General features: G+C 48.5%; 1 protein-coding gene across 3 annotated transcripts; it reads left to right on the top strand.

The window, feature by feature from the left end:
* The first annotated feature begins 246 nt into the window (after nucleotides 1-246).
* Nucleotides 247-12,168, top strand: WNT8A (Wnt family member 8A). 3 transcript variants are annotated; one of them, XM_055286149.2, is made up of 7 exons: nucleotides 247-406; nucleotides 499-532; nucleotides 747-885; nucleotides 6,954-7,079; nucleotides 8,085-8,227; nucleotides 9,682-10,210; nucleotides 10,512-10,696. In XM_055286149.2, the coding sequence occupies exons 1-7, from the start codon at nucleotides 339-341 to the stop codon at nucleotides 10,538-10,540; spliced, it is 1,068 nt and encodes a 355-aa protein (XP_055142124.1). In that variant the 5' UTR covers nucleotides 247-338; the 3' UTR covers nucleotides 10,541-10,696. The 3 variants fall into 3 exon arrangements, with proteins under 3 accessions (XP_055142124.1, XP_055142123.1, XP_055142125.1); XM_055286148.2 differs by having other exon boundaries at nucleotides 247-532; nucleotides 9,682-10,161; nucleotides 10,577-12,168; XM_055286150.2 differs by having other exon boundaries at nucleotides 9,682-10,696.
* Nucleotides 12,169-14,161: the final 1,993 nt, after the last annotated feature.

Here is a 14,161-nt window from a genome sequence, read left to right as displayed (position 1 = left end):
GGCCAAAGAAGCAGGAAGAGACAAAATTGACATATAGAAGAAAGAAATCTCAAGTATAGGAGAAAAGCAGCCTCTTTCTGAGTCTGGGAGGGAAGAAGGGCTGGAGGGGCTGGGCAGGGCGGGGCTTTTGGTGAAAACTGAGTCCCTCCTCCCAGATCCCCCACTGGGTCGGTGGCTCCTGCAGCCCTGCCAGTTAGGAACAAATGAGAAGAGCTGCTGATTTCCTCCCTTGGACATTCAGAATTTTCTCACATAAAGACTGAGGAAGACCCTGCCCTCTCCTCACTTCTCTGGACTTGGCCCTGAGCTGCACCTGGTCCACTGGGGTAGGCGGGGCGATGGGGAACCTGTTTATGCTCTGGGCAGCTCTGGGCATATGCTGTGCTGCATTCAGTGCCTCTGCCTGGTAAGTCCTTTCCCAACCCTCACTCCTTGCCAAGGAGGCCCCCATTGTCTCATCCCCATTCACCTCTGCCTTACTTTTTGTCTTTTTGGTAGGTCAGTGAACAATTTCCTGATAACAGGTCCCAAGGTAGGATGATCTCCAGCTTCTGTTTTTACCCGCTGAGGGCCCTAAGGGGACTCTTCTGGAGAAAAGAGGGGAGGGGACAGTGCCAGAGCCCCTCGCCCAGAGGAACCCATGGTTGATTCTCAATGGAGAGCTGGCCCATCTGAGTCCTGCCTGCTCCCCCAACCACAGATGACCCATACCAGGCAGAAGCTCACAGCCCGTTTCCCTTTGCCAGGCCTATCTGACCTACACGACTAGCGTGGCCTTGGGTGCCCAGAGTGGCATTGAGGAGTGCAAGTTCCAGTTTGCTTGGGAACGCTGGAACTGCCCTGAAAATGCTCTTCAGCTCTCCACCCACAACCGGCTGAGAAGTGGTAAGTTTGTGTGGGACTCACCTGTACAAGGGGTGTATATGTGAATGGAGGGGGGCTTGCAGTATGTGTATATGTGTGACATGTATTGCACAGTGAAATGAAAATGCTGCCAGTGACCTGCTGACCTGCCATTTCCTTGCTGTGTGGCCTTGAGTAAATTACCTCCCCTCTCTCAACCCCAGATTTGTCATTTGGGTCAGTAAGGCCAGTTCTGTTTAGTTCATCAGAAGTATCCTATGGGTTGAATGAGGTGGGTATGAGGTGTCTCTATGTATGAGATAAATGTAGGAAATTACTCTTTTTTTTTTTTTTTCTTTTTTTGAGATAGAGTCTCATTCTGATGCCCAGAACAGAGTGCAATGGCGTGATCTCGGCTCACCGCAACTTCCGCCTGCCGAGTTCAAGTGATTCTCCTGCCTCAGCCTCCCGAGTACTGGGATTACAGGCATGCAACACGCCTGGCTAATTTTTTGTATTTTTAGTAGAGATGGGGTTTCACCATGTTGGCCAGGCTGGTCTCAAACTCCTGACCTCAGGTGATCCACCCACCTCAGCCTCCAAAAGTGCTGGGATTACAGGCATGAGACACTGTGCCCAGCGGAAATTACTCTATTTTTTAAATGCATTCCTATATTTGTGCGTTTGTACACACTGATCTTGCACTGAGTTGCATGAAATAAAAATGGGGAAAGGGCTGTGTGTTTGCAGCTCCTGAGGAAGTTTCACATAGCTAACTGCCATAAAATCTCAACAACAGAAAAGCTGAGACATCACATTGAGTTGTGCCTCAGGTGGGGTGTGTGTCTGTATGTGTGTATGGGTGTGCACGTGCACCCATTTGTAACTGTGTGCCGTAGTTTGCATGTCATTTTTGAAGATAACATTCACCTGAGAATAGTTAGGAGCACGAGAGTAAAGAAGACGGAGAAAGTGGCTAAGCATGTGTTGGGACCATGCCTATAATCCCAGCACTTTGGAAGGCTAAGGCAGGAGGATCGTTTGAGGACCAGCCTGGGCAACATAGCAAGACCTCGTCTGTACTAAAAATAAAAGTAAAAATATTAGCCGGCATGGTAGCATGTGCCTGTAGTCCCAGCGACCTGAAAGGCTGAGTTGGGAGGATTTCTGGAACCCAGGAGTTCAAGGATATAGTGAGCTATGATCATACCACTACACTCCTGCCTGGGTGACAGAGCAAGACCTTGTCTCAAAAAAAAAAAAAGAGTCTCAAAAGAAATGTCTCCCCATGGGGTATACAGATAGAATAGGGAGTATGTAGAAATGAAATGTGACAATGTTTGTAAAGAGTTTAGTAAGATAAGAGTTCAGTAGGTGGCAGTCAGGATGATTATGATTATTACATGGCCCAAACTTCCCAATCAGAAAGCAGCAAAGGTCCTCCTCTCTCTCCTAGGCCAGCATAAAGGCCTGAGTCTCACTGCCTAAGGACTGGCAGCAGTGGCTAGTAGACAGAGGTCTAGGCTGGACTCTAAGAGGGCAAGGTCCCGATCCCAACACCACAATTGGAAAGTGGTCTTGTTTTCATCATTCTTTTTTTTTCTTTTTTTGAGACAGGGTTTCACTTTGTTACCCAGGCTAGTTTGCAGTGGTGCGATCTTGGCTCAATGCAGCCTCTGCCTCCCAGGCTCAGGCAATTCTCCCACCTCAGCCTCCTGAGTAGCTGGGACTATAGGCATGCACCCCCATGCCCGGCTAATTTTTGTATTTTTTGTAGAGACAGGGTTTCATCATGTTGCCCAGGCTGGTCTCGAACTCCTGAGCTCAAACGATCCACCCAACTTAACCTCCCAAAGTGCTGGGATTACATTGGTCTCATCATTCTATCTCCGGTTTTTACTTTCCCCATTGGTTAACATAGGGATGTTCATTGCTGCCTGGATGAAGGAAGGAGGCTGGAAAGATATGCATTGTTCTTTCAAATAGAAGAGCATTGGCAGGATGCAGTGGCTCACATCTGTAATCCCAGCACTTTGGGAGGCTGAGACAGGAGGATTGCTTCCGCCCAGGAGTTGAAGTCCAGCCTGGGCAACATAGTGAGACCCTATTTCTAACACAATAATAATAGGCCAGGTGCGGTGGCTCATGCCTGTAATCCCAGCACTTTGGGAGGCCAAGGTGAGTGGATCACTTGAGCCCAGGAGTTCTAGACCACTCTGGCCAACGTGGTGAAACCCCTTATGTACTAAAAACAAACAAACAAAAAAAAATAGCTGGGTGTGGTAGCACGCACCTATAGTCCCAGCTACTCAGGAGGCTGAGGCATGAGAATTGCTTGAACCCAGAAGGCGGAGGTTACAGTGAGCCAAGATCGCACTACTGCACTCCAGGCTGGACAACAGAGTGAGAGCCTGTCTCAAAAAATAAAATAATAATTAAAAAAAAATAGGCCAGGCACAGTGGCTCACGCCTGTAATCCCAGCACTTTGGGAGGCCAGGCAGGTGGGTCACCTGAGATCAGGAGTTCAAGACCAGCCTGGCCAACATGGTGAAACCCCCGTCTCTACTAAAAATACAAAAATTAGCTGGGCGTGGTGGCACGTACCTGCTACTCAGGAGGCTGAGGCAGGAGAATCGCTTGAACCTGGGAGGCGGAGGTTGCAGAGAGCCGAGATGGTGCCACTGCACCCCAGCCTGGGCAACAGAGTGAGACTCTGTCTTAAAAAAAAAAACAAAAACAAAAACAAAAGAAACGACCAGCCACAGTGGTTCATGCCTGTAATCCCAGCACTTTGGGAGGCCGAGGAGGGCGGATCATGAGGTCGAGAGATCAAAACCATCCTAGTCAACATGGTGAAACCTCATCTCTACTAGAAATATAAAAATTAGCTGGGCATGGTGGCACGCGCCTGTAGTCCCAGCCAGCTACTCAGGAGGCTGGGGCAGGAGAACTACTTGAACCTGGGAGGCAGAGGTTGCAGCAGTGAGCCAAGGTCATGCCACTGCACTCCAGCCTGGTGACAGAGCGAGTCTCAAAAAATAAAAGGTCTCTTGCTGCAGCTGGAGCTCCAGATCTCTTCACTGCTCTGTGTTCTCTGCTCATAGAGGCCCAGCCTCTGAGGCCCTTTGACCTGCAGGTATTGGGAGATCCACAGCCAAGAGCCAGGACCCCCTGGAAGTCTAGAAATGAGAGCAAGGCGGGCGGATCACGTGGTCAGGAATTCTAGACCAGCCTGGCTAACATGGCGAAACACCGTCTCTACTAAAAATACGAAAATTATCGAGACCAGCCTGGCCAACATGGTGAAACCCCGTCTCTACTAAAAACACAAAGAAAAATTAGCTGGGTGTGGTGGCGCGTGCCTGTAGCCTGAGCTACTCCGGAGGCTGAGGCAGAATTGCTTGAACCCGGGAGGCGGAGTTTGCAGTGAGCCAAGATCTCGCCACTGCACTCCAACCCGGGCGACAGAGCAAGTCTCCGTCTCAAAAAAAAAAAAAAAAGAAAGAAAGAAAATTAGGCGTGGTGGCACATGCCTGTAATCCCAGCTCCTTGGGAGGCTGAGGCACGAGTATTGCTTGAACCCGGGAGCCGAGGTTGCAGTGAGCGGAGATCGCGCCGTCGCATTCCAATATGCGCGACGGAGCGAGACTCCATCTCAAAAAAAAAAAAGAAAGTAAGGATCTTAAAATGTACTTCCTTTATGTAAACCGGGAGGCGGAAGTTGCAGTAAGCTGAGATGGAGTCATTGCACTTTAGCCTGCATGACAGAGCGAGACTCCTGCTTAAAAAAAAAAAAAAAAAAGTATCTTAAAATCTCCGTTTCAGGCCGGGCGCGGTGGCTCACGAGTGTAATCCCAGCACTTTGGGAGGCGGAGGCGGGCGGATCACGAGGTCAGGAGATCGACACCACGGTGAAACCCCGTCTCTACTAAAAATACAAAAAAATTAGCCGGGCGTGGTGGCGGGCGCCTGTAGTCCCAGCTACTAGCAGAGGCTGAGGCAGGAGAATGGCGTGAACCCGGGAGGCGGAGCTTGCAGTGAGCCGAGATTGCGCCACTGCACTCCAGCCTGGGTGACAGAGTGAGACTCCGTCTCAAAAAAAAAAAAAAAAACTCCGTTTATGTAAACACTATGTTTGAGTAATTTCACTGGATTTTTCAAACACTTAATTTCAAAAACCAGGTGAATAACACTGACATGGAAACTGAAGCTTGAACCTAGTAATTGCAAGCTAAGGCTAATATTAAGACTGCAGCTCTCGCTCTCTCTCTCTTTCTCTCTCTCTCCCTTCTCTCTCTCTCTCTCTTTTTCTTTCTCTTTCTTTCTTTCTTTCGCACGGTCTCCCTCTGTTGCCCAGGCTGGAGTGAAGCGGCATGGTCTCGGCTCGCTGTGGACTCCCTGCCTCGGCCTGCCGGGTGGCTGGGATTGCGGGCGCGCGCCACCACGCCTGGCTGGTTTTGGTATTTTGGGTGGAGGCGGGGTTTCGCCATGTTGGCCAGGCTGGTCTCCAACTCCTGGCCTCGAGTGATCTACCCGCCTCGGCCTCCCGAGGTGCTGGGACTGCAGACGGAGTCTCGCTCACTCGGTGCTCGGTGTTGCCCCGGCCGGAGTGCGGTGGCGTGGTCTCGGCTCGCTGCAGCCTCTGCCTCCCAGCCGCCTGCCTTGTCCTCCCAGGGTGCTAGGATTGCAGCCTCTGCCCGGCCACCGCCCCGTCTGGGAGGTGGGGAGCGTCTCTGCCTGGCCGCCCATCGTCTGGGATGTGAGGGGCGTCTCTGCCTGGCCGCCCATCGTCTGGGATGTGAGGAGCGCCTCTGCCCGGCCGCCCCGTCTGGGAGGTGAGGAGTGCCTCCGCCCAACCGCCGCCCCGTCTAGGAAGTGAGGAGCGTCTCTGCCTGGCCATCCATCGTCTGGGATGTGAGGAGCGCCTTTGCCCAGCCACCCTATCTGGGAAGTGAGGAGCCCCTCTGCCCGGCCGCCCATCATCTGGGAGGTGAGGAGCGCCTCTGCCCGGCCGCCCATCGTCTGGGAAGTGAGGAGCGTCTCTGCCCGGCCGCCCCGTCTGGGAAGTGAGGAGCGTCTCCGCCTGGCCTCCCATCGTCTGGGAAGTGAGGAGCGTCTCCGCCTGGCCTCCCATCGTCTGGGAAGTGAGGAGCGTCTCTGCCCGGCCTCCCATCGTCTGGGAAGTGAGGAGCGTCTCTGCCTCTGCCCGGCCGCCCATCGTCTGGGAAGTGAGGAGCGCCTCTGCCCGGCCGCCCCGTCTGGGAAGTGAGGAGCGCCTCTGCCCGGCCGCCCTCTGCCCGGCCGCCCCATCTGTGAAGTGAGGAGCGCCTCTGCCCGGCCGCCCCGTCTGGGAAGTGAGGAGCGTCTCTGCCCAGCCGCCCATCTTCTGGGAATTGAAGAGCGTCTCTGCCCAGCCGCCCATCGTCTGGGAAGTGAGGAGCACCTCTGCCCGGCCGCCCCATCTGGGAGGTCTACCATGGAGGCCAGACGCAGTGTGGGGGCTGGACGTGGTGGCTCATGCCTGTAGTCCCAGCACTCTAGGAGGCCGAGGCGGGTTGATTACTTGAGGCTAGGAGTTCGAGACCAGCTTGGCCAACATGGCAAAACATATGAAAAATACAACAAACAAACCAACCAACCAACCCAGCAACAACAAAACAGGTCTACTCTGGAGTCATACTCTAATTTTTTCTATTTTCCTCCCTTTCTGATCCTTTATCCTACTTTCTTTTTCTTCCTCTTCCTTCTCCTTCTTCTTTGTCAAAGACATAGAGGATTGAGTTATTATCATTGATCCATACAAAGTCCCTCTCTCATTTATTTTCTTTCATTCCCACCCCCCATTTCTATTCCCGGTCTTCCCATGTGCAACCTTCCTAATATGTTTGATATGCATCTTTTTGTTTGTATGTATTTTTAGAAAATGTTTATTGTCTTGTGTGCAAAAAAAGAAAAAAATTAATAGAAAAAGAAAAAATAAAAAGAAAAGCATCCTCTTAAACCCAAAGGAAGTGGGGATAAGGGAGATAAACAGTATTATTTTTCCAAAGCCTCTGCTTTGGGTAATCAGGGTCCAAGTTTCCAGTCAGTTCCCTCTCTCTCTCCAAAGCTACCAGAGAGACTTCCTTCATACATGCTATCAGCTCTGCTGGAGTCATGTACATCATCACCAAGAACTGTAGCATGGGTGACTTCGAAAACTGTGGCTGTGATGGGTCAAAAAATGGAAAAACAGGTAAGTTGAGCTTTCTAATGAGGGTGGGAAGAAGTGAGGGGCTACAGAGCTGAGTGCAGGCTAAAGTCTTCCAGAGAAAGGCTGAGGGACACAGTTCCTTTAAACCTCAAGACTCCAGCAACTCCTTCAATTGTAGGATCTCCTAGCCTTACACTCTCAGAGTTGAGCCTGGGTCCATGAGTCTAGGCACTAGCAAGTAGCTCTAAAAGCAACAAGGCAATTAGAAATGAGAAAGCCGAAGAGGGTTAAAGCTAGCTCTGGTATTTCAGGCTTGGAATGGCTCATCCATAATCTAGAGCTACTCAGCAATTTGCAGATTACCTAAGACACTTACTCAGATTTATCACTAATGAAGGAGGTAGTAGCCTTCGCCAGATGATTGTAGAATAATGTTGCAGAATTCCAGAGCGTTTGAGCTGCAGTGAACCTTTTTTTTTTTTTTTTTTTTTGAGATGGAGTCTTGCTCTGTCGCCCAGGCTGGAGTGCAGTGACGCGATCTCAGTTCACTGCAAACTCCGCCTCCCGGGTTCACGCCATTCTCCTGCCTCAGCCTCCCGAGTAGCTGGGACTACAGGCACCCGCCACCACGCTCAGCTAATTTTTTGTATTTTTAGTAGAGACGGGGTTTCACTGTGTTAGCCAGGATGGTCTTGATCTCCTGACCTTGTGATCCGCCCACCTCGGCCTCCCAAAGTGCTGGGATTACAGGCATGAGCCACCACGCCTGGCCAAGCTGCAGTGAACCTTTGAGAGCATCTAAGTTAGCCCCAGTGTACCTACTTTTACTGTGGGTATAGAAGACTAATTGCTTATCGCTGGGAAGTGTCTGAGGGGTGGGCAGTTGGCTTTGGCAACAGGACTCCCACCCACCCACCCCAAGCACCTCCATTTCCCTGTCTCACCTTCAGCCATAGCTTTAACTCTAGGGCTCTTGGGGATGGTTTGGCAGGTGACTGGGACTGAGCACAGGGCTACATGGAGAACTCATTCTTTCCTTATATATAGGAGGCCATGGCTGGATCTGGGGAGGCTGCAGTGACAACGTGGAATTTGGGGAAAGGATCTCCAAACTCTTTGTGGACAGTCTGGAGAAGGGGAAGGACGCCAGAGCCCTGATGAATCTTCACAACAACAGGGCCGGCAGACTGGTGGGTATAGGCATTGTGGCCAGTATTTCTACAGCTTCACATCTGCACAGCCCTTCACAATTTACCAAGAGCTATCTTATACGTTCTTTCCTCATACTACCCAGCCAGACTGAGATGGCTACCCGCATTCTCTGGATGACAAAACCAATTAAGTCTGAGCCAAGTGGCTTGTCCAAGACAACTAATAAGTTTCAGAGACAGGCAGTGAACTCAGATCTTCTGAGTCCTCTTGTCATTGTATGTTTTGCTCTGCCCCTTCACACGCTGGCTTCTGAGAACACAGAATCAAGGCCTTGCTTCTATGACTTAAGTTTTTATCACTTCAACTGCGTGTTCTAGTAAATTAACAGGGCCTTGTTGTCCAGCCTTGTGTCCTAAAGTCTGTCTGGGCTGTGAGGAATTGGGATTGATCTAGGCTTCTCTGGAGTGTCTAACTCTCCCCCAAGACTTCTAGTGAGGTGGCAATCTCTGGAGTATTCTGAACACAAATCTGGAAACAACTTGGATTTAGAGCCAAAAGCATAGAAATTTCCTGTGAACCTATACCTAGATATCCTGGTTGCCCAGGGAAAGGGGGAAAGGGGTTTTTGGGCTTGGGGGTTTTTTTTGAGACAGGTCTTACTCTGTCACCCAGGCTGAAGTGCAGTGGTGCCATCTTGGCTCATTGCAGCCTCCACCTCCCAGGCTGAAGCCATCCTCCCACCTGAGCCTCCTGAGAACCTGGGACTACAGGTGCTTGCCACTATGCCCGGCTAATTTTTGTGGGTTTTGGAGAGATAAGGTTTCCCCATATTGCCCAGGCTGGTCTTGGCCTCCTGGGCTCAAGCGATCCTCTTGCCTCAGCCTCCCAACATCTTGGGATGATAGGCATGAGCCACCATATCCAGCCAGGAAGAGGTTTTTAAAGCAAGTACAACCAAGAGTAATTCATTGCCTTGGGGGTATAAGTGTTCAGACTCAAGGAGCTCCCTCCCCTCTCAGAGAAGACCCAGAGGACAAATCCAAACCCCCCAAAATACTCTCATGCCCAGCCTCAAGACAATAACTGTGGCAATTATCATAGTTTCCTTTATAGTTTACAGAGTATTTCCTTGATTATTATTATATTAAGTTCTTATTCCAGCTGGGCAGATAGAGAAAAGCTTGGCAAGTGATAGAGTTGAGCCTGGAGCAGAGGTTTCTGGACTCTAGTAACCTTCTCAGCTCTTGCCTGGCTCTCCATCAGAATCACCCAGGGAAGCTTTAAAACCACCAGTACCAGCCCCTTCCCCACTGAATATCCTCACTGAGAAGATCTGAGGTAGGGTCCAGGAATAAATATTTTTCGTGAGCTTCCCCAATAATTCTGATGCTCCTTTAAAGTCAAGAAACACAGCTCTAAAATATTCCCTTTAATCACTAACCTTTGGTCTTCCGTACTCAGAGCCATTCTCTTTTGTGTTCTCTCCGTGAAGGCAGTGAGAGCCACCATGAAAAGGACGTGCAAATGTCATGGCATCTCTGGGAGCTGCAGCATACAGACGTGCTGGCTGCAGCTGGCTGACTTCCGGGAGATGGGAGACTACCTAAAGGCCAAGTATGACCAGGCGTTGAAAATTGAAATGGATAAGCGGCAGCTGAGAGCTGGGAACAGCGCCGAGGGCCACTGGGTGCCCGCTGAGGCCTTCCTTCCTAGCGCAGAGGCGGAACTGATCTTTTTAGAGGAATCACCAGATTACTGTACCTGCAATTCCAGCCTGGGCATCTATGGCACAGAGGGTCGTGAATGCCTACAGAACAGCCACAACACATCCAGGTGGGAGCGACGTAGCTGTGGGCGCCTGTGCACTGAGTGTGGGCTGCAGGTGGAAGAGAGGAAAACTGAGGTCATAAGCAGCTGTAACTGCAAATTCCAGTGGTGCTGTACGGTCAAGTGTGACCAGTGTAGGCATGTGGTGAGCAAGTATTACTGTGCACGCTCCCCAGGCAGTGCCCAGTCCCTGGGTAAGGGCAGTGCCTGATAATACCCCACACAAGTTCACTTGATTAATTCCATCAGTGGAAGGGGACATAGCTTCTCTCTTAGAGAGAAAAGATTGGAAAGCAATTGGAAAACTGCAGTTTTGGTCTGTAGTCCTCATGATATCTGCTATCGTTGCGGAAATGGAGGCCCAAGATTCCACAGCATATTCCTGGCAGGGCTGAAATTGGAACCTGGGCCTCCTGACTTTGGCAGACCCCCATTTCATCTTTCCTGCAAACTACTTTCCCGTCTTTTTGCCTGTACTTATGCAGCTTGCTACAGGGAGAGTTTGGTTTGGGGTCCATATCTAGAGGGACCTTCAAAGTATTTGTTCCTTTAAATTTCAGACCATGTCCAACCCAGCTGTGCTGCTGGGAATCAGGAGAATAGAAGCAAAAAATGAAAGAGTTCTGTTCAGACTCCTGAAGAGCAGCCTGTGGCTACAAATCTATGCTGATAAATGAGGTAAAGACCACATATCTGCCTACTGGGAAGTTTTAGAGTGTTGGATTATTTTTCCCCCAAGTATGCGCTTTTGAAAAGTTCTTCCTCCAGCCTGGACAACATAGGAAGACACCATCTCTACACAAAATTTAACAATTAGCTAGGTGTGGCGGCACTTGCCTGTAGTCCTAGATACTTAGGAGGCTGAGGTGAAAGGATCACTGGAGCCCAGGAGATTGAGACTACAGTGAGGTGTGATTGTGCCATTGCACTCCAGCCTGGGCAACAGAACTGAGACCCTGTCTAAAAAATAAATAAATAAATAAATAAATAAATAAATAATAAAGAGAAAAGAAAATAAATTCTTCCCACCCACACCTGGGGAAACCAGCACCCAGTATAACCTGGGGGTCTTTGCAGCTCATAAACCATCTCTGGAGCCATGGAAAGGGAATCGTGGCAGTCAGTGGACAGGCGACTATGACCTACCCAGACAAGGTCCCACAAGAGCGATGCTCCTCAGAGAGCTGGGGACTCCTCTGTTGTTTTCCCAGATTAAGAACTCAACTGTATTTTGCAATAAATGCTTCTAAGATATATCCAGCTGGGACTTCTATTACTCCCTTTGGAAACCTTAAGATCAAAAAGGGAGTAAGAAACCCTGCTTCTGTATCCCAGTAATCCGCCAGGATAAAGGAGAAACTAGAAATATCCAACTCCCTTGATTTCAGTGTTTGGCAGGTAATAAAAAATTGAGACCCAGACACTGGTCAACAAGAAAACAATACAGACTCCCAGAATTAGAAAGTGTTATTTTAATGCAACCTAGGTAACTTGGGGAGTAAGGAAGCCCTTTGAACTTGGGCCATATTCAAAGTGTGTTTGCCCTCTTAACTTGGGCATCCTGGGGTGTCTGTACACCAAGACCTGGGCCCCAGGGCAAGAGACAAAAAGAGTTGTGGATTCTACCTACCTGCATTTGCACTTCCACATCTTCCAATGGTAATCTTTGGAGGAGGGGTAGTTTCCCATAAGGAGAGCCCTGGGAGCTTAGCCACTGGTTTCCTAAATCTGAATATCTCAGCCTTGGGAATCTCTGCTGTCTGCACAGGCTTGCACCCTGCCTAGAGGAGATATTTTGAATATGTTGAATAAAAAGTAAAAATGATCACCAAAAATGGGAAAAAAAAACCCTAGCTTATTGTTTTAAATTAGAAAACAATTTAAGTGTTCAAAGTAGGATAAACAAGTAAATCATAACCTTACAGTATTAACCACTAAAATATTCTTGAGAAATACTTAGTAATATGGAAAACACACATGATAGAATTAAGTGAACAAAGTTGATTGCAAAATGGCATGTTCAGGATGAATCCAATTTTGTTTTTGTGGCAATGTGCAAATATTTGCCATTATGTGGTACCAAAGTAGAGTGATTTGTTTTCCTTTTGTGTTTTTCTGTATTTTTACGTTTGCCTACAATAAATATTTGTTGTCACCAGAAAGAATTAATGTGTTATTTGTTTTAATGACAAAAAGGAATAACCAATCTTGTTTTTTAGTGAAAGGGAAGGTGAAATGTTCATGAAGGAAGTTGGCATCTCAAGAGAAACATTTAAAACTACCACAGATGTCACAGAACAGATATAAGGACAGATACATAAAAGCGAAGCCTATGTCAAGGAAATGACAGATTTCCTCTCTGTCTCTCCTTCAATGGAAAGTTAAAAAGCACACTGCAGTAGTGACAGAGAAGGAAAATGTGTGTGGTGTGTGCTGCTTGGTGGTCATGGAAATAGGCAACCAAAAGAAGATTATTTCCCTGAGGCTCAGAGAAAAAGCAAAAATAAAATTATCTAGCACAGACGTTAAACCCTCAATAAATAAAGATGTCAAAGCGTCCCCCCCTGAAACCCAAGTTGTGACCCTGTGCTAGAGAAATGAACACACTAGATTTTCCCCCTGCATTCCTAACTGAATCTCCATCCAAAGAACCCAGGCAACTGAGGCTTTGACATCTTCCCCAGGACCTTACTGACATACCCCAATAATCTTGGCAGGGATTTTCAGAAGCAAAACCATCCCTGCTGCCCTGTTCAAAAGGTCATTCCAGGAGAACAAGCCTTGTGTTTACTGTGGGCTTATATCAGAGATTTTCACCGAGAAATCTCAAGGCAATGGAAATTCCTTGAAGTTTGTCTGCTGCCCCAAAAAACTCATAGTCTCCTAGTCTCTTCTCCTTCCAAGCTTCTCCCACCCTCATCCATCTTACCTTCAGAGCAATCAATCACACCAACCAATCTTCCCACATGGACCCTGTGCCAGAAACAACAGGAATTTGGATTTCTCTACATCCATCGCCTTCCTGCCAAGGATTCCTTCCAAGGCAACACAGCCTCATTCAGGTTCATCAGTTACAGCCCTATATCCCTTCCCTTTTGGTTCATCCTTAACAAGCTGGCTATCATTAAGGTGACAGAACAGTAAAACCCTGTTTCCATAGATTAAGGGCCCAAGACAGGCAGATTGGCCACGATCCGATGATGGATCTTGTAAATCTGCTGAAAAAGTGATCAATTCAATGAGGGAAACCTGTCCATGAGCTGATTCCCCTAGTTCAGTAAATCCAAGCACAGCATCACTTCACCTGGACAATGGAATTCTGTATTTGCTCAGTCTAGATTAAAAGAAAAATATGCTTTTGGGAGGCCAAGGTGGGAGAATCACTTCAGGCCAGGAAGTTTGAGACCAGCCTGGGTAACACAGCGAGAGTCGATCTCTACAACAACAAAAAAAAAAAAAAAGGAAAGAAAGAAAAAGAGGCCAAGTGTGGTGGCTCACACCTGTAATCCCAACACTTTGGGAGGCTGAGGCAGGCAGATCACTTGAGCCCAGGAGTTAGAGACCAGCCTGGGCAACATGGCAAAACCCCTTCTCTACAAAAATATCAAAAAGTTAGCCAGGCATGGTGGCGTGCACCTGTAGTCACAGCTACTCCAGAGGCTGAGGTAGGGGGATCCACTGAGCCTGGGAGGTCGAGGCTGCAGTGAGCTGTGATCACGCCACTGCACTCCAGCCTGCGTGACAGAATGAGACCTTGACTAAAAAAAAAAAAGTTTTAAAACAAGAAAGAAAAAGAGAAAAAGGAAGATAAGGAAGGAAGGAAAGAAAGAAAATAAATATGCTCATGCTTGCCAGACCCCTACAAAGCTTTATCTCTTTTGTCTGTTTCTTTTCTTCCTTCTCATCTGCTCTCTGATGTGGGCAGAATTAGGAGCTCCTAAGAAAACCCTGAGTCCTGTTCCCCGGATCTCCTTTAGTTCACTGCCAATCTACTCAGGCTTGCTGGCAGGTGAGTAATGGTTAGGGAAACTAGAGTGGAAAGGAAGTAATTGATCACCTACTAAATGTCAGGTGCTTAATAGATATCATCTCCTTCAATCCTCAGGCCAATCCAATTAAAGAGTTACAATCATTCCTTTCCGACT

This window comes from Symphalangus syndactylus, chromosome 7 (genome assembly GCF_028878055.3).
Source record: "Symphalangus syndactylus isolate Jambi chromosome 7, NHGRI_mSymSyn1-v2.1_pri, whole genome shotgun sequence".
Classification (NCBI taxonomy): domain Eukaryota; kingdom Metazoa; phylum Chordata; class Mammalia; order Primates; family Hylobatidae; genus Symphalangus; species Symphalangus syndactylus.
The sequence above is the reverse complement of the archived record's forward strand: the minus strand, read 5'-3'. Positions and strand labels throughout refer to the sequence as shown.